Genomic DNA, 19,523 nt, shown 5'->3' with positions numbered 1-19,523 from the left:
ATAAAGTAAGTACTTGCCCAAGTTATTTATTTCTTATGAACCTATTAACCTCCAGAGGAGCTCAGACAGAAAACCACTACAGCAAGGCAACAATGATGCTGACTCTGGAGTAGAAGGACCACTACCTCACCTCAGGAGGAAGTAAATCAGAACTGGGAAGGGGTGGAGAGCAAATGTGTGTGTGTGTGTGTGTGTGTGTGCATGCGCGCTTAGAAAAAACAACAAAGAATTTGAATCCTGTATCTGGAAAATATAAGGCTCAAAGGAAAATACACTAAACAAGTCAAAGAAAATATTAGGTGCTGGGATATGCAAATGTTGACTATCTTGCACAATGTCTCAACTGGGGAGTGGATGTCTTATCCTTACAGCCTTTGCACAAAAGTACTCAGTAAATGTTTGCTGAGTTAACTGAGGCCTTGAACACTCAGCACCAGGAACCAAATACGTATTAGAGATGAAGACAAGATAGTTAAGAAACAAGGTTTATGGCATTTTAACAGACACTAACATGGTTTTTAAAAGTTACTTTGATTTGGGGCTAGCTCTGTGGCATAGTGAGTAATGTGGCTGCCAGCAACACTGGCATCCTATATGGGCACTAGTTCATATCCTAGCTGGTCCACTTCTGATTCAGCTCCCTGGTGACGATCTGGGAAAAGCAGCCGAGGATGGCCAAGTGCTCGGGCCATGCCACTCACGTGGAAGATCCAAAGGAAACTCCTGGCTTCAACCTGGAGAGATCGGTCTTTCCCTCTAACTCTTTCAAAATAAATAAACCTTTGAAAAATACTTTTAATTACTTCAAATTCAAATGAATTAGGTTTCTTAAAACTTTTAAAAATTTATTTTAATTATTTGAGTCACAGCAAGGGAGGGACAGAGAGAGATCTTTCATCTGCTGGTTCGCTCCCCAGGTGGTAATAGCTCTCGACGGGCTGAAGCCAAGAGCCAGAAACTCCATCTGGATCTCCCACATGGGTGGTAGGGGCCAGGTGCTAGAACCATCTTCTACTGTTTTCCTGGCTATGGTAGTAGGGTGCTGGATCAGAAGCGAAGCAGCTGGGACTTGAACCAGTGCTCTCAGGATACCAACACTGCAAGCAGCAGCTTAATTTGCTGTGCCACAACACTGGCCCCAAAACTTTACTTTTGTAAGTAATTTTACATGGTACAACTGGACCTCCCAATTCCAAAGAAACCCCTCAGAAACACTGTTTATTACTGGCCACTATTCTGTCTTCCTCTTTCTTACCACCAAACCTCTCAAACATGCTTTCTTTTCAGTCCTCTTCTGCCTGATGTTTTTTTTTTTTCCTGCCTGATCTTTATCTGCCTGGTTTTTATTCTTGTGACTGAACTCTGAATCACAAGTTTTTTCTGGTTCTGCTCAACATTCTCCTCCTGTTCTTAAGATCCTATTCTGGGCCGGCGCCGTGGCTCACTTGGCTAATCCTCCCCCTGTGGCCCCGCACCCCGGGTTCTAGTCCCAGTTGGGGCGTCGGGTTCTGTCCCAGTTGCTCCTCTTCCAGTCCAGCTCTCTGCTGTGGACCGGGAAGGCAGTGGAGGATGGCCCAAGTGCTTGGGCCCTGCACCTGCATGGGAGACCAGGAAGAAGCACCTGGCTCCTGGCTTCGGATCGGCTCGGCCACTTGGGGGGTGAACCCACGGAAAAAGGAAGACCTTTCTCTCTCCCTAACTCTGCCTGCAAAAAAAAAAAAAAAAAAAATCCTATTCTGTTTCTGTTAAATAGCCTCACAAGCAGAACCAACTTAAATATTTTGTTTCCAAGTTAATTAAACTATAGAAAGCAGTCATTCCAATAAGAGCCACTGCATGCGCAGACAGTCCAACACCACCATGTAACATAACATGGGCCTATGCAGCAAAGAAGCCTGAGGGGAAGCTTCCAATCCCCTCCTCCTCCCAGCTCCTTTGGGATTCAACCACTGGAAAAACTTTGGCCCAGACCTGGAGCTTGGAGACCTCAGACAGAGATGACACTGAGGTCAACAACACAGGCAGCTATTGTCAGGCATCGCTGGTGGTACCCCAGAAAGGCAGAGACCAGAGAGAAGACCCAATGCCTATAGGGTTGAGTAGGATGTGGAGCCTAGAGAAGGACATAGCAAAGGCCAAGGGAGTTCACTGGGTGAGGACAGAGGAGTGGCCCTGTCATTTGCTCTTTTTTCTTTTTTTTTTTTTTTTAATTTTTGACAGGCAGAGTGGACAGTGAGAGAGAGAGACAGAGAGAAAGGTCTTCCTTTTGCCGTTGGTTCACCCTCCAATGGCCGCCATGGCCCGTGCGCTGCGGTCGGCGCACCGCGCTGATCCGATGACAGGAGCCAGGTACTTACCCTGGTCTCCCATGGGGTGCGGGGCCCAAGCACTTGGGCCATCCTCCACTGCACTCCCGGCCCACAGCAGAGAGCTGGCCTGGAAGAGGGGCAACCGGGACAGAATCCGGTGCCCCAACCGGAACTAGAACCCGGTGTGCCGGCGCCGCAAGGCGGAGGATTAGCCTAGTGAGCTGCGGCGCCGGCCGTCATTTGCTCTTTAAACTTCTGGGAAATTACACTGACCTACCCTGATGCCAGAAACAAAGTAGACAATCACAGAACAGGGATAAGACAGCTCATGCATGAGATGGGAAACCTCCCAACATGCCTTAGAAGAAAGGGCCCAGCAAGCATCCATTATCTTCTATTTCCCATCAAAAACAGACCCCGAGTCCCTTAAGGAGAAACAGGAGCCTGAAGAATGGTACACAAGGGCACTTTAAAAGGTTTATGGAAACTGGGTTTAGTTTACTTTGGCACCAAAAAAAATCTTTGAAATCCATGCTTAGTTTTTGCTTGTTTAAGATTTATTCATCTGAATGCAGAGTTACAGAGAGGCAGAGGCAGAGAAAGAAAGATCGTGCATCCGCTGGTTCACTCCCGGAATGGCCACAATGGCAAGAGCCGGGCGGATCTGAAGCCAAGAGCCAAGAGCTTCCTCTGGGTCTCCCATGTGGGTGCAAGGGCCCAAGCGCTTGGGCCATCTTCTACTGTTTTCTCAGGCCATGGCAGAGAGCTGGATAGCAAGTGGAGTAGCAGGTCTCGAACCAGCATCCATATGGGATGCCGGCTCTGCAGAAAGAGGTTTTATCCACTACGCCACAGCGCTGAGCCCTTAGTGCTTTCATACTATAAATTCCCACAGATTTTTTGAAGAACTACTCACATGCACAGATTTTAAAAATTTGTGTGGGGGCTGGCGCCACGGCTCAATAGGCTAATCCTCCACCTGCAGCGCCGGCACCCCAGGTTCTAGTCCCGGTCGGGGTGCCGGATTCTGTCCTGGTTGCTCCTCTTCCAGTCCTGCTCTCTGCTGTGGCCTGGGAGTGCAGTGGAGGATGGCTCAGGTCCTTGGGCCCTGCACCCACATGGGAGACCGGAGAAGCACTTGGCTCCTGGCTTCGGATCAGCATGGTGCACCGGCCACAGCGGCCATTGGAGGGCGAACCAATAGAAAAGGAATACCTTTCTCTTTGTCTCTCTCTCTCACTGTCCACTCTGTCAAAAAAAAAATTTTTTGTGTGGGGTCGGCACTGTGTTATAGCAGGTAAAGCTGCCACCTGTGCCATCAGTATACCATATGGGTACCAGTTTCAGTCCTGGCAGCTCGACTTCCAATCCAGCTCCCTGCTAATGCACCTGGGGAAGCAGGAGAGGACGGCCCAAGTGTTTGGGTCCTTGTACCCACATGGGAGATCAGGAAAAAGCTCCTGGTTCCTGGCTTCAGACAGGCTCAACCCCAGCTATTGCAGCCATTTAGCAAGTGAATCAACAAATGGAAGACTGATCTATAATTGTTTTTCAAATAAATAAATAAATATTTTCTGAAAAAGTGGCAGTATATAGATGATAAATAATTTACAGTATGAGAGCTGAAATAAGACAACAAAGTGGTGCTCTGCTGGACCTTAGAAGGCGTTCAGGAACATATTCCACCACTCTGCACGTGTTCAAAAATTACTGCAAAAGCATTTTACTTATTTTGGGACTATAGATTTTATTGAGTAGATAAGTTTATAAATATAAAATCCCCCAAAAATAGTGACCATGGTTGTACAACAATGCAGATGTGTTTAATGGGGGTTGGCACTGTGGCGCAGTGGGTTAAAGCCCCAGCCTGCAGCATCAGCATCCCACTTTGATCCAGCTCTCTGCTGTGGCCTGGGAAAGCAGCAGAAGATGGTCCAAGTCCTTGGGCCCTGCACCCACATGGGAGACCCAGAAGAAGCTCCTGGCTCCTGGCTTCGGATTTGCCCAACTCCAGCCATTGCAGCCATTTGGGGAGTGAACTAGTGGATGGAGGATCTCTCTAACTCTTTCAAATAAATAAATCTTTTAAAAATGTGTCTCACGTCACTGAACTGTGCTTACAAGTGGTTAAAACTGCAAATTTAACTGTATTTTATTATAACAAATAAGTACTCATATCTGTGTAATTAAGTCACTTCTAATTTGTAGGATTTGGGTTTATATGGATTTATTCCCCCTGCATATTAACTGTTCTACAGGTCATATTAAAAGCATGCTGATCATCTCTGCTTTTTAGTTAAGTCTATTACCAGAATACTAAGGGTTTCCTTCACCCTTCTGTTTGCTCACTTCTAAATCCACTATTAATCTTCAACCAAGGCAAATTGTCTTCATAATTAACTTTTTTGTCAGTCACTACAGTGTTTTTTTGTTTTGTTTTTTTTGTTTGTTTGTTTTTTGTTTTTTTGACAGGCAGAGTGGACAGTGAGAGAGAGAGAGAGAGAGAGAAAGGTCTTCCTTTAGCCGTTGGTTCACCCTCCAATGGCCGCCGCGGCCGGAGCACCACGCTGATCTGAAGGCAGGAGCCAGGTGCTTCTCCTGGTCTCCCATGGGGTGCAGGGCCCAAGCACTTGGGCCATCCTCCACTGCCCTCCTGGACCACAGCAGAGAGCTGGCCTGGAAGAGGGGCAACTGGGACAGAATCTGGCGCCCTGACCGGGACTAGAACCCGGTGTGCTAGCGCCGCAGGCGGAGGATTAGCCTAGTGAGCCGCAGCACCGGCCTACTACAGTTGTTTTAAGTACAAGTTCAATTAATCACTGTCCCTCAACCCCAAGAAACTACTACTTACTGAATTTTGGTATAGTATCAAACAATAAGATCCACGCAATCTATAGAGAGTATTAAGATAGATATTCGTCCCTTTTCTAGCTAGATAATTCTGCAAATACCTCAACTAAAATGACAACCAAAATGGGCTGGGTATAGATCAGATATGACAGATAACTTCTAATAAGCCAGACATTAAGGAGATTTCAAAAAAATTAAAACAATGTCACTTTCCTCAATAATTTCTTTTGGAAAATAGATACTTTTCACAAAAGTGCTATTTATGTTAACATGTAATAGGTTTTTTTATGAATTAACATATATTTTAAGTACCTCTTTTTTTGATGTTTGTTTTTGAAACAAATGTATTTATTTGAAAGGCAGAGAATCAGAGACAGAGAGAGAAACACACAGCCATTACAACTCTCCCCACTCTGAATGCCTGCCCACTGACCTAAGGAGAGCCTTCAGGCTGCCTGATAATTTACTACAGTCCTCTAGTCTCCTCCTTCTCCTATCTGCTTGGTTATTACTTTTACCCTAGATCTCTAATACCTGTCTCAATACTAACACCTTTGGCTGATGATCTTGCTTTCTATTTTACCAAAATAAAGCATGTACTCAGATGAGAACTTCTACAAGTTCCCACCATAGTAAGGAGCCTCTTGCATGTATAGATGTCAGTCCCCTCTCCTTTCCTCCTGTTTCTATGAACTATCCACACAATCCAAAGGCCAATACCACCATCATTCCCTCTCACCCACTCTAGTATCCCTCCCACAGCACCAAGTTTTCCTTTTTTGTTAACTTGTTTCCATGAGCAAACAATCCACGTTGTGAAACTTCTAAAAACCACATCACTTAACTTTGTTTTTGTAGCTACCATCACATTTCTCTGTGCCTGCATAACTCTCTGACACTAGGTCTACCACCTTATAGACTCCTGAACTAATATATTACACATTATCATAGATATCACATAGATACTACAACATATTTGAAGGATATGCAGGAACATCTGGACCAATCAGCAGTAAACACTCAACCTAAGAAAGTAATAAAGAAGCAACTACTGATTCTAGACAAAATTTAAAAATTATATAAGAAAATAAATGAACATAGCCAACACTCAACAATCTCTACATAGTCTTAAGTAAATAACCTAAGCTTAACCAAACATATCATTACAACAGAAAGGCTACAGAAAGGAAAGTAGATGTAGAAGTGAGTTATATCCTCCTCATCCTCCATAAGGAGGAAATCAATGATGTCTAAAATATTAGTTAATAACTGATAGATCATCATTCAAAAGAGCTTAAAGAAATCAAACTGGGCAGCTTTGAGTTCTAAGGGAAAAGCAGCTAAGAAATGAAACTTCTGGGCCAGCGCCGCGACTCACTTGGCTAATCCTCCGCCTTGCGGCGCCAGCACCCAGGGTTCTAGTCCCGGTTGGGGCGCCAGATTCTGTCCCAGTTGCTCCTCTTCCTGTCCAGCTCTTTGCTGTGACCTGGGAGGGCAGTGGAGGATGGCCCAAGTGCTTGGGCCCTGCACCCCATGGGAGACCAGGAGAAGCACCTGGCTCCGGATCGATGCAGGGTGGCGGCCATTTGGGGGGTGAACCAATGGAAAGGAAGACCTTTCTCTCTGTCTCTTTCTCTCTCTCACTGTCTCTGCCTGTCAAAAGAGAAAGAGAAAGAGAAAGAGAAAGAGAAAGAGAAAGAAGAAGGAAGGAAGGAAGGAAACTTCCGAATTTTGGTTAGAAGTTTTTTTTTTTTTTAGTATATTGCACTTTTATTTTATTTTATTTTTTTTCTGATGCTTTTCATTTTTTTTTTTTTTTTTTTTTTGACAGGCAGAGTTAGTGAGAGTGAGAGAGAGAGAGAGAGAGAGAGAGAGAGAGGGGTCTTCCTTTGGCCGTTGGTTCACCCCCCCCAAATGGCCGCTAAGGCCGGTGCTGCGCCAATCCGAAGCCAGGAGCCAGGTGCTTCTTGGTGCAGGGCCCAAGCACTAGGGCCATCCTCCACTGCCTTCCCGGGCCACAGCAGAGGGCTGGCCTGGAAGAAAAGCAACTGGGACAGAACCCGGCGCCCCAACTGGGACTAGAACCCGGGGTGCCGGCACCACAGGCGGAGGATTAGCCAAGTGGGCTGCAGCGCCGGCCAGTATATTGTACTTTTAAGCTATGTGCACAGATTACTTTGGAAAACACTTTTAAGGTTAAAAAAAAAAGGGGGGGGGGGGGGACAGCACTGTGGTGCAGTGGGTAAAGCAACTGCCTACAGCTTCAGCATCCCATATGGGTGCTGGTTTGAGTCCTGGCTGCTCCACTTCTGATCCAGCTCTCTCAGTTGTGGCCTGGGAAAGCAGAAGAAGATGGCCCAAGTGCTTGGGCCCCTGCACCTGCATGGGAAACCCAGAAGAAGCTCTGGGCTTTGGGTCAGCCCAGCTCTAGCTGTTGCAGCCACTCAAGGAGCGAACCAGTGGATGGAAGACCTCTCTCTCTCTGCCTCTGCATCTCTGTAATTCTGCCTTTCAAATAAATAAAGTGGGGGGGGGGGGGCCAGTTCCCACAGCTGCACGCGGTGGGCCACTCCCAGATTTCCCTGCTCCGTCCCCTCCAGTGCTTGGATCTTGTCAGATGGGCTCAACACCCTCTCAGCTCTACACGGACCACTCTCCTTGCTCCAGGGCCCTCACCACAACCATCGTCCTCGCTCTACCCTCATTCCTCTTCTACGCTGCAAAGACCACTTTTCAGGAGTCTCCAGAATCTAGTTTGACATAAAAAGGATAACACATCAGTTTAAGAGCCTGCATTAGAGCAACATGAATTCAGCTAACACTGAAGCAAAAACAAACCTCAAATATATGATGAAACTTGAGTGAAAGAATGGCGAAATTATTGATGCTTTACTAAAAGTTTATGGGGACAGTGCACCAAAGAAATTAGCAGTCTACAAATGGATAACTCATTTTAAGGAGGGTCAAGAGGATGTTGTAGATGAAGCTCACAGTGGTAAGCCATCTAAAACAATTTGCGAGGAAAAAATCAATCTTGTTTGTGCCCCAGTTGAAAAGGACCGAACCTGGCCGGTGCTGTAGCATAGTGGTAAAGCTGCCACCTGCAGTGCTGGCATCCACATGGGCACCAGTTCAAGTCCTGGCTGCTCCACTTCTGATCCAGCTCTCTGCTACAGCCTGCGAAAGCAGTAGAAGATGGACCAAAGTCCTTGGGCCCCTGCACCCACATGGGAGACCCAGTGGAAGCTCTTGGCTTCAGATCAGTGCAGCTCCGGCCTTTGTGGCCATTTGGAGAGTGACCCAGCACATGAAGACCCCCCCCCCACCATGCCTCTCCTTCTCTCTCTGTGTTAACTCTGACTTTCAAATAAATAAACAGATCTTTGGGGGAAAAAAAAAAAAAGGACCAATCACTAACAGCAAAAGCAATAGCCAACACCATAGACATCTCAATTGGTTCAGCTTACAAACTTTTTACTTTAAAGTTGAGCAAGCTATCTGATCGATGGGTCCCTAGGTGGTTGGGCCCAGCTCAGCTGCAAACAAGAGCAGAGCATGCAAAGAAAATTTTAAATGAGATCAAGATCCTGAAGTATTTCTTAGAATTGTAACAGGAGATAAAATGGCTTTACCCGTACTAACCTGAAGACAAAGCACAATCAAGCAGTGACTACCAAGAGGTGGAACTGGTACAGTTAAAGCAAAAGCAGACCAGTCAAGACCAAAGGTCATAGCAACTTTTTTTTAAATACTTTTTTTTTTTACTTGCTGACTTTGTGCAGGGCCAAATAATGACATCTGTAAATTATGAGAGTATTCTGAAACTGCTACTCAAAGCTTCCGTGGGAAAATGGCCAGCACAGCCACATCAGAGAGCCCTTCTGCACCACACCATGCTCCTGCTTACTCTGAACAAACACAGCTTTGCTAGTCCTGATTGGGCTCCTTTGACTTCATTTTGTTTCCTAATCTTAGTAAGTCTTAAAAAAGCCCATTTTTCTTCACTTAAAAATGTAAAAAGACTGTATTCACATAGTTAAATTCCTAGTACCCTCAGTTTTTTATGAATTATGTAGATGATTGCTGTTATCCCTTGCAGCTGTACCTTGATATTGATGGAGCTTATGAAAAATAAAGCTTATCTACTAAAAAAATTTTTTTAAAAAAACTTTAAGTACCAATGACTGATAAAAGTTAAGTTGTCCTGTAATTCATGAGGGAAGAGATCTGGAGAACCTACCAAAAAAACCAGTGGGGAAAAAATGAACTTGAAAGAAACCCTGTAGCTTGAGAAAAACTATAATGTAAAAACAGGTATTTCAGAAGCCAAAATAATCTTAATCTGTGAAAAGTTAGCCAAAAATAAAAGACAGAACTCACACCCCCGAAGTCAGTGTTTCTAGGACTGTAAGGATAACAGATGACCTTTTTAAACACTGCGTAACATTGATTAATATTCACCAGGATTGTGACTCAGAGAACAGCTCACGCAGAACTGAACGTTGGGGGCTGGCATCCTGGCCACCGCCTGCAATCACTGGCATTCCCTATGGGCACCAGTTCAAGTCCCAGCTGTTGTACTTCTGATCCAGCTCCCTGCCAATGCTCCTGGGAGAGAAGAGGAAGATGGCTCAAGTCCTTGGGCCCCTGCATCCACGTGGGAGACCCAGATGAAGCTTCCGGCTTCTGGCTTTGGCCTGGTCATTTGTGGCTATTTGAGGAGTGAGCCAGTAGATCTTCCTCTCTCCCCTGCTCTCTGTAACTCTTTCAAATAAATAAAAATAAATCTTAAAAAAAAATTGAATGTCAGGCTCAGGAACTTATCTATCATAATGAAGGAATGAAAGTGCTTGGGGCTTATTAAACAATGGAACCAAAAGAGATAATTTTCAGAAAGAAAACAAAACTCACATCAAACAATCAGAAGACACTGTTAACTAGAGTCAGAGTAAGTCCCTGGTGAAAATTCATATAAGTTGATGGAATTAAAAATAATCTTTATGCTTGTTTGATACCTTCCAGAGAAAAGTTCAGCTGTCTTAGAAACAATGAGCCCAACAGAAACAGCTAAGCATTTTATCAGTTTGATCAAACTGCAAAGGTGTCCTATGAAAACATGGTTGTTGTCAGCAAGGACTCTAAGATTGCTTTTCTCAGAGAATGGATAACATTTTCATCCACGAGGTAAACCAGATAAATTTTACAACCGATGCTTGTGTTTTAAAAACATACAAATCCAGGGCCAACGCTGTAGCATAGTAGGCTAAGCCTCCACATGCAGCACCAGCATCCCATATGGATGCCAGTATCCCAGTTGCTCCTCTTCTATCCAACTCTGTTAACGTGCCTGGGAAGCAGTGGAAGATGGCCCAAGTTCTTGGGCCCTTGCACCTGCAAGAGAGACCTGGAAGAAGTTCCTGGCTCCTGGCTTCGGATCAGTCCAGCTCTAGCCATTGTAGCCATTTGTGGAGTGAACCAGCAGATGGACGATACCTCTCTCTCTGCCTCTGGCTCTCCTTCTCAGTAACTCTTGACTTTCAAATCAGTTCTTAACTATAATGGTTACGGTGTAAGTTCAATTTAGATGAGACCCCTTTTCCAGGGAGCTAGATTGAGCAGCTGGGACTTTAACTGGTGCTCTGGTGATCCAGGAGGAAAATGGTAGCCGTTGCAGCCGGGTCCACGGTTTCTAGGCATCTAGGTCAGTCCCACCTACAGATGGGTTGGCCTATGTCAGGTGGCACCCATGGCAACAAGCGCTCAACTCGCACGTGGAAGGTCCTCACCAACTTTGTCACGCTCCCCAGAGTGGGCATGAGCATGCTGAACATCTACCTGAAGTCGCACCACGAGGAGCATGAGAGGTCCAAGTTCATCACCTACCCTCATCTTCGAGTCAGGTCCAAGCCCTTTCCACAGAGAGATGGGAATCATACTCTATTCCATAACCCTCATGTGAATCCACTTCCAACTGGCTATGAAGATGAATAAAGAGAACCTGGACCCTTAGTCCTGCACCGGGGACCATAGCACTGGTTTGGACCACCAATCTACAATTGGATCAGAAAAGTATATGGGACCCCCTCCCCCTTTTTTTTTGACAGGCAGAGTGGACAGTGAGAGAGAGAGACAGAGAGAAAGGTCTTCCTTGGCCGGCGCCGTGGCTCACTAGGCTAATCCTCTGCCTTGTGGCGTTGGCACATCGGGTTCTAGTCCCGGTCGGGGCGCCAGATTCTGTCCCGGTTGCCCCTCTTCCAGGCCAGCTCTCTGCTGTGGCCCGGGAGTGCAGTGGAGGATGGCCCAAGTGCTTGGGCCCTGCACCCCATGGGAGACCAGAAGTACCTGGCTCCTGCCATCGGATTAGCGCGGTATGCCGGCCACAGTGCGCCAGCTGCGGCGGCCATTGGAGGGTGAACCAATGGCAAAGGAAGACCTTTCTCTCTGTCTCTCTCTCTCACTGTCCACTCTGCCTGTCAAAAAAAAAAAAAAAAAAGAAAGAAAGAAAGAAAGAAAGAAAGAAAGGTCTCCCCTTTGCCATTGGTTCACCCTCCAATGGCCGCTGCGGCCGGCATGCTGCGGCTGGCACACCGCGCTGATCCGATGGCAGGAGCCAGGTGCTTATCCTGGTCTCCCATGGGGTGCAGGGTCCAAGTACTTGGGCCATCCTCCACTGCACTCCCTGGCCACAGCAAAGAGCTGGCCTGGAAGAGGGGCAACTGGGACAGAATCCGGCGCTCCGACCGGGACTAGAACCCGATGTGCCAATGCCACAAGGCAGAGGATTAGCCTAGTGAGCTGCGGCGCCGGCCGAGTATATGGGACCTTAAGCTCACCTTCCTCACTTGTGTCAAATGCTGACCATTATACTGATCTTCCATCTCTGCTTATGGCAGAAGATGGCATAAATAAATAACCTAAAGAATACAAAACTAAGATTTTGATGTCCATTTCTGATTGGCTCACAGTCTAAAAATTAAAGGTTTTTTAAAATAATTATTTTATTTATTTGAAAGACAGTTACAGACAGAGGTAGAGTCAGAGAAAGAGAGTCTTCCATCCGCTGGTTCACTCCCCAATTGACCACAACGGCCAGTGGTACGCCAATCTGAAGCCAGGAGCCAGGAGCTTCTTCTGGGTCTCCCACATGGGTACAGGAGCACAAGGACTTGGGCCATCTTTTTTTTTTTTTTTGGACAAGGGCCATCTTCTACTGCTTTCCCAGGTTACAGCAGAGAGCCGGATTGGAAGAGGAGTAGCCGGGACTCGAACCGGCACCCATATGAGACGCCAGCGCTTCAGGCTGGGGCTTTAGCCCACTGTGCCACAGCGCCGGCCCCAAAAATTAGATTAAGGACCATCCTAGAGGCTGGCATTGTGGCAAAGTGAGCTAAGCTTCCACTGGCATTCCATATCAGAGCACCAGTTCAAGTCCCAGTTGCTCCACTTCCAATCCAGCTCCCTAGAGAAAGGGGTCTCATCTAAATTGAACTTACATCACAACCATTTTATTTAAAGAATTGATTTGAAAATGCTTTCAGAATGTACATATTTTATACTATGATTATACTTCATTATTCTAACATGCCTTTAAAATAAAAATGCCGGGGCCTGCCCTGTGGCATAGGGGGTTAATGCTCTGGCCTGAGGTGCTGGCATCCCATTTAGGCACAGGTTCAAGACCTGCCTGCTCCACATCCAATCCAGCTCTCTGCTATGGCCTGGGAAAGCAGTGGAAAATGGCTTAAGACCTTGGGTCCCTGCACTCATGTGGGAGACCCAGAAGAAGCTCCTGGCTCCCGGTTTTGGATCGGTGCAGCTCCAGTCGTTGTGGCCAATTGGGGAGTGAACCATTGGATGAAAGACCTCGCCTCTCTCTGAGTAACTCTGACTTTCAAAGAAATAAATAAATCTTTAAAAAAATAAATAAAATAAAAATGCCTTTCTTCCAATGATTGCATAGTTTTTTTAAAGGGTCATTTGTGTTCACATTGTTGTGAATTAAGTACATGACACTCCCTATTTTAGAAAATTCTTTCCAGTATATAATTCTACAATCTGTTATCACCTCAAGAGTAACACTTAAAACTGTCTCTTAATACAAAGTAACCTTTAATTGCATACTGACTTGGTAAAAACAATTAAGTCTCTGAATATAAAACAGCAGCACTTCCAGCAACCCTGTGGGTTTCCTTGAAGGCTCTAGTTAACACAATAGGCAAGATATACTACACTGCCATCACGGACAAAGGAACGCTCACAGGAACTCAGGCGTCAGCTTTTAATGATCTGAGAAAGGGACAGGCAGGCCCCATTCAGTGTCTGCACTGCAGCCACGACTCCTCTTTCCATTTCAGCTTCCTGCTAACGTGCACCCTGGGAGCCAGACAGCAGTGATGGCTCAAATCCCTTGGGTCCCTACCACTAGGTGGGAAACTCAGGTCGAGTTCCAGGATCCTCATTTGGTTCAAATAAATAACCAAAAAATTTTTTAAATACGCTAATAGAATACAGAGATTTTAGAGTTCTTTCTAGTGCAAACATGTTACTAAACCTGTAATAAACCTATATTAAAACCAACTTTTGAGTAATGATTTCCTTAATTTTTTTATCAGTATGACCCAGCAATATTACTCCTTGGTTAAGTATCTTTGAGAAATTAAAATTTATGTCCACAAGAAAGCTTGTGGTACAGCAGATTGTGCTACCATCTGTCAGGCTTGAATCCATCATGAGTGCCTGTTTGAGTCCTAGCTGCTCCCCTCTGGATCCATCTCCTTGCAAATGTACCTGGGAAAACAGTGGAAGATTGCACAGGTGCTTGTGTGGCCACAGTGGAGACCTGGATGGAGTCTCTGACTCCTGGCTTCAAGAAGCCTGGCCCAGTCCTGGCTGTTGTAGCCATGTTGGGAGTGAACCAGTGGATGGAAGATCTCTTTGTCTTGCCCCCTCTGTAAATCTGTCTTTCAAATAAAATAAGTAAATATTTTTAAAAGATTTATTTATTTATTTGAAAGTCAGAGTTACACAGAGAGAGGAGAAGAGGCACAGAGAGAGAGAGAAAGAGGGAGGGAGGGAGGGAGAGTCTTCCATCCATTGGTTCACTCCCATTGGCTGCAACGGTCTGGAGTTGTGCTGATCCAAAACCAGGAGCCTCTTCCGGGTCTCCCACGTGGGTGCAGGGGCCCAAGGATTTGGGCCATCTTCTACTGCTTTCCCAGGCCATAGCAGAGAGCTGGATTGGAAATGGAGCAGCCGGGTCTCAAACTGGCGCCCATATGCAATGCCAGTACTGCAGGCAGCGACTTAATTCGCTATGCCATAGCACCGGCCCCAATAAATAAATCATTTTTGAAACCAAAACTATTATAGCCTTCCTAAATATTCACGTAACTTGGGGGTGGCAGCGGGGAACATGGACCACATTCATGTAGCAACAAAAATTACAAAACATCGGGGGGTGGTCTCTGGTCTGGTGGCTAAGAAGTCTGCATCCTATATCAGAATGGTTGGGTCTGGCTCTGGTTCCTGACTCCAGCTTCTTGCTATCGCAATCCTGGAAGAAAGAGGTGATGACTCAAGTAACTGCATTCCTACCACCCACCTGGGAGAGTGGGACTGAGTTGCCAGGCCCCTCACTACAGGCCCTGCTGCACGTGGTATTTGCGGAATGAATCAGTTGACAGGAGCACACAGGAGCCTCTAATAATTTTTTTTTAAGTTATAAAAAAACCCTTAGAACAAATTTAACTAGAATCATACAAAACCTACATGAAGAGAGTTACAAATCCTGAGAACAAAATTTCATTTTCCTGGATAGAAATCACTTGGTACTATTAAAATATCAGACTTTCTCCCCAAATTAATTTATAAACCCAATTAATTTCATAAAAATTCCAGTGAGACTGTTTTTCAGAACATGGCAATTTGATACTAAATTTCACCCTAGATGTGTAAATGGCAGAAAGAACTATGAAACTTTTGAAAAATAAGAATGATCAGCAGGGGACATAACCTATTCAAAAATATCAAAATGAACAAATGCTGCAAACCATTCCAGTATGTGTCTAAGACTAAATAAACAGGCCAGAGAAACCAAAGAATATATGCAGGAATTTAGTAAGAACAAAGCAGTCAGTGGAGCAAGGACAGATTGTTGGTTCCAGCACAAGCTGTAATCCATGTGAAAAACTAAGTTGGGGGCCAGCATTGAGGCACAGCAGGTTAAACTGCTACCTGCAACACAGGCATCCCATACAGGTGCCGGCTGGTATCCCAGCTCCTTCACTTCCAATTAGCACCCTGCTAAAATGTGCTTGGGAAAGCAGCAGAAGATGGTCCAAGTGCTTGGGCTCATGCACCCACATGGGAGACCCAGAAGAAGTTCCTGGCTCCTGGTTTTGGGCTGGTCTAGCCCTGGCTGTTGTCTCCTTCCCCTTCTCTCTGTAACTCTGCCTTTCAAATGAGTAAATTTTTAAAAAAATTAAGTCAGATCCCTAAACCTCATGATAATCCCCTGATATATCCACCAAATGAATTAAATATTCAAATGTGAGTCATAGGAGCATTAGCAGGAAATATAGAATTTTTTTAGAACTTTTTTTTTTTCAAAGATCTATTTATTTATCTGAAAGGTAGAGCTACAGGGAGGCAGAGGCAGCAGCAGGGGAGGGGAGGTATCTTCCATTGGCTGGTTCCTTCTCCAGTTGGCCACCGATCCAAAGCCAGGAGCCAGGAACCTCTTCCAGGTCTCCAATGTGGGTTCAGGGACCTAAGGACTTGGGCCATCCTCTGCTGCTTTCCCAGGCCATAGCTGAAAGTGGAACAGCCAGCACACAAACTGGCATCCATATGGGATGCCAGCATGGCGGGCAGTGGCTTTACCCACTACGCCACAGTGCTGGCCCCTAGAATGTTTTTTAAATCCTGAAACAAAATAAACTGTTCTCACCAATACATGAAACCCAAATGTAATAAAGCATTGGCTTTACCAGCTATGCCACAACACTGGCACACTTCATATTCTTTTTAAAAAAAAGTTTAGGGCCAGAACTGTAGCGGAGTGGATAAAGTCGTCACCTGCAGTGCCAGCACCTCATATTTGCACCAGTTCAAGCCCCAGTTGCTCCACTTCCAATCCAGCTCCCTGCTAATATGCCTGGGAAAGCAGTAGAAGATGGCCCAAGTGCTTGGGATCCTGCACTTGGGAGACCCAGAAGCTCCTGGCTCCTGGCTTTGGATCGGCCCAACTCTGGCCACTGCAGCCATCTGGGGAGTGAACCAGCAGATGGAGGACCTTTCTCTCTGTCTCTCCCTCTGTCTTTAACTCTATCTCTCAAATAAATAAATCTTAAAAAGAGAAGTTTATTTAAAAAAGAGTTTAATTAGCTCAGAAGTAAGTCTAAATATATATACATATATTCTCTCCTCTTCTTTCTCTTACATGGAAATAAACTGTACAATGTTGTAACAGAAAAAAACATTAACTCATATTTACCTCTCTGCCTGTAAGGATATGTCTTGCCAATTTCACTTTTGCAAAATTTCCCTTGCCGATTGTTTTCAACAGTCTGTAGTTTCCGATATGAGGTTGTTCATCTGCACAGGAAGCTATGGAGTTTCTACACCGAGCTCCAGTGCGCCCAGTGCGAGAGGTAACTTCTTGACGCCCATCTCCATGTGACGTGTGCTACAATACACACAAAGACAAGGAAATGAGAGAATGCACCGTACTTGCCAAGTTTCAAGAGCTTCTAGTTGAAGAAACAAAACATTACTGACCACATGATATAAATGAGGAAAATAAGAATACTGAGAAGAAAAATACCAAGTGTTGAAGTTCAATAAGGTATTCATTCAGAAAGCAATGATACAGTCCCCAATTTACCATGATTTTTGAATTCACAATGATGTGAAAGGGATACAAATTCAGTAGGACCTACATTCTGAACTTGGATCCCTTTCTAGGTTAGTATGCAACACGACCCTTTGATCTGGGCAATGGTAACCACACAATGGGAAGGGAGAAGGATATGGACAGCTGATTCTATTTTTAGATATGTTATTTCATGTAATCATGAAATACCTAATACTTGATAAAATAGGCTTTGTGTTACATGATTTTGCCTAACTACAAGCTAATACAAGTTTTCTAAATCTATTTAAGGTAGGATGGGCCAAACTAATATTCAATAGGCTAAAAATATTGCATGTATTTTTAACTTAAAATGCATTTTACAGGACATAAAGCATCTGTTCTGAATATATGTCTGTAACATAAAATAGGAGTAACAGTACTACCTTTCAGTCATACAGAGCTTAAATTTTCTAAATGCTAGTAAACGCACCCACAAGAGGTTGGCACTGTGGTACTTGGTTTAAGCCACTACTAGCCATGTGGCTGGCATGCCATATTAGTGCTGGTTCAAGTCCTGGTGGCTCTACTTCAGATCCAGCTCCTCCCTAATGCACCTGGGAAAGCAGCAGATGGCCCATGGTATTTGGGCCCCTGCCACACATGTAGCTTCAGCCTGGCTCAGCTGTTATGGCCATTTGGGGAGAAAACTAATGGATGAAAGATTTCTGTCTTGTGGCAGCGCTGTGGTGCAGCGGGTTAAAGCCCTAGCCTGAAGCACTGGCATCCCATAAGGGTGCTGGTTCTAGTCATGGCTGGTCCTCTTCTGCTCCAGCTCTCTGCTATGGCCTGGGAAAGCAGTAGAAAATAGCCCAAATCCTTGGGCTCCTACACCCACATGGGAGACCCAGAGAAGCTCCTGACTCCTGGCTTCAGACTGGCTCAGCTCCAGCCATTGCAGCCATCTGGGGAGTGAACCAGCAGACAGAAGAACTCTTTCTCTCTCTCTCTCTCTCTTTCAAATAAATAAAAATCAATATTTATAAAAAATTTCTGTCTGTCCCCCACTACTCTGTCACTCTGCCTTTCAAATAAACAAATAAAGAAAATGTTAAAAGGCTGTGGTAAGGATCAGGTGTGTGAATGCATTTTTAAAAAAATTACTTACTTGAAAGAGTGGAAGCTGCACAGTAGCAGCCCCTCCCCACAGCTTTTGAAGTAGCAGAGAAGCTAATGTCACCATCTCATGAGTATGCAGCTACATAACTCTTCATGAGCAATCCAAAGAGGAAATGGATTCCCAATTTCTTTCCTTTTTTTTTTTTTTTTTTTTTTTTTTTGACAGGCATTGTGGACAGTGAGAGAGAGAAAGGTCTTCCTTTGCCGTTGGTTCACCCTTCAATGGCCGCTGCGGCCGGCGCACCACGCTGATCCAATGGCAGGAGCCAGGTACTTATCCTGGTCTCCCATGGGGTGCAGGGCCCAAGTACCTGGGTCATCCTCCACTGCACTCCCGGGCCACAGCAGAGAGCTGGCCTGGAAGAGGGGCAACCGGGACAGAATCCAGCGCCCCAACTGGGACTAGAACCCGGTGTGCCAACGCCGCAAGGCAGAGGATTAGCCTAGTGAGCTGCGGCGCTGGCCCCAATTTCTTTCTACACTAAGCTACTAACAATTCAAAACAATCCCACACGCACTCACAGCCACTTCAATCCTCTTTCTACATTCATGTTTTCCAACTTTCTGTCCAGGAAAATGTCCTTTCGTTCATTCTCCCTATATCTAAGTAAGAAACTACTTTGTAATATAACTCACATCAAACAAAATGAAGACAAGTATTGTAAAGCTAAAGAAAGCTTAAAACTTATATCACTGACCTCTGATGCCCTCAAAAGATGGCCTTTTCAGAATTTCAATGTTACTCTCCATCTACTTCCTCATATTCCTGTCACTAAATGTTTTCACACTCATATACCAGGTTTTGCGATAAGTTCTCATTGTCCTGTGCAATGATCACATAATAGGGCAGGTATATTTCCTAGGAGTTAAGACGCTACTTAGGGGCCAGCATCATGGCATAGCAGGTTAAGTAGTTGTCCAAGATACCAGCATCCCATGTAAGTGCCAGTTTGAGACCTGCCTGCTCCACTTAAAATCCAGCACACTGTGAATGCACCTGGGAAGGCGTTGGAAGATGGCCCAGGTGCTTGGACCCTTCATCCACATGAGAAACCAGGAAGAAGCACTGGGCTCCTGGCTTCGGCCTGGCACAGCCTCGGCTGTTGTGGCCATGTGGGGAGTGAACCAGCAGATGAAGATCTGTCATTATCACATAATACTGCATTGCAATAATTTGTTTTATTATAAATGTGTTTTAAGCATGCTCTTATGAACTAGAGAGGAATCTAAGAAACTTGTAACACTGTTCATAAAACAAAAATGATTCTAATTTCCAAATCAGAACTTGGGAAATGGCCCATCTGTAAATGAATTGATTATGTGGCGCAGTGGGT

At 45.2% G+C, this 19,523-nt stretch overlaps 1 protein-coding gene and 1 pseudogene across 11 annotated transcripts in view; one reads left to right on the top strand and one right to left on the bottom strand.

Moving 5' to 3' along the window:
• The window catches only part of MARK3 (microtubule affinity regulating kinase 3), a 106,601-nt gene that overhangs the window by 63,896 nt on the left and 23,182 nt on the right, over positions 1-19,523 (bottom strand). For 10 of the 11 annotated variants that reach the window (XM_008248643.4, XM_002721712.5, XM_008248640.4 and 7 more), the window contains exon 2: positions 16,654-16,845. The exons of the other annotated variant lie outside the window; for it this stretch is intronic. In XM_008248643.4, coding sequence (XP_008246865.1) covers positions 16,654-16,845 — 192 coding nt within the window. The remainder of the gene's footprint in view (positions 1-16,653; positions 16,846-19,523) is intronic. 11 annotated transcript variants of the gene reach the window in all.
• Positions 8,917-11,150, top strand: LOC103345177 (cytochrome c oxidase subunit 6A1, mitochondrial pseudogene; annotated as a pseudogene).

The sequence above is a fragment of the Oryctolagus cuniculus genome, chromosome 20, assembly GCF_964237555.1.
Source record: "Oryctolagus cuniculus chromosome 20, mOryCun1.1, whole genome shotgun sequence".
NCBI lineage: Eukaryota > Metazoa > Chordata > Mammalia > Lagomorpha > Leporidae > Oryctolagus > Oryctolagus cuniculus.
This window is presented reverse-complemented; position numbering and strand designations above follow the sequence as displayed.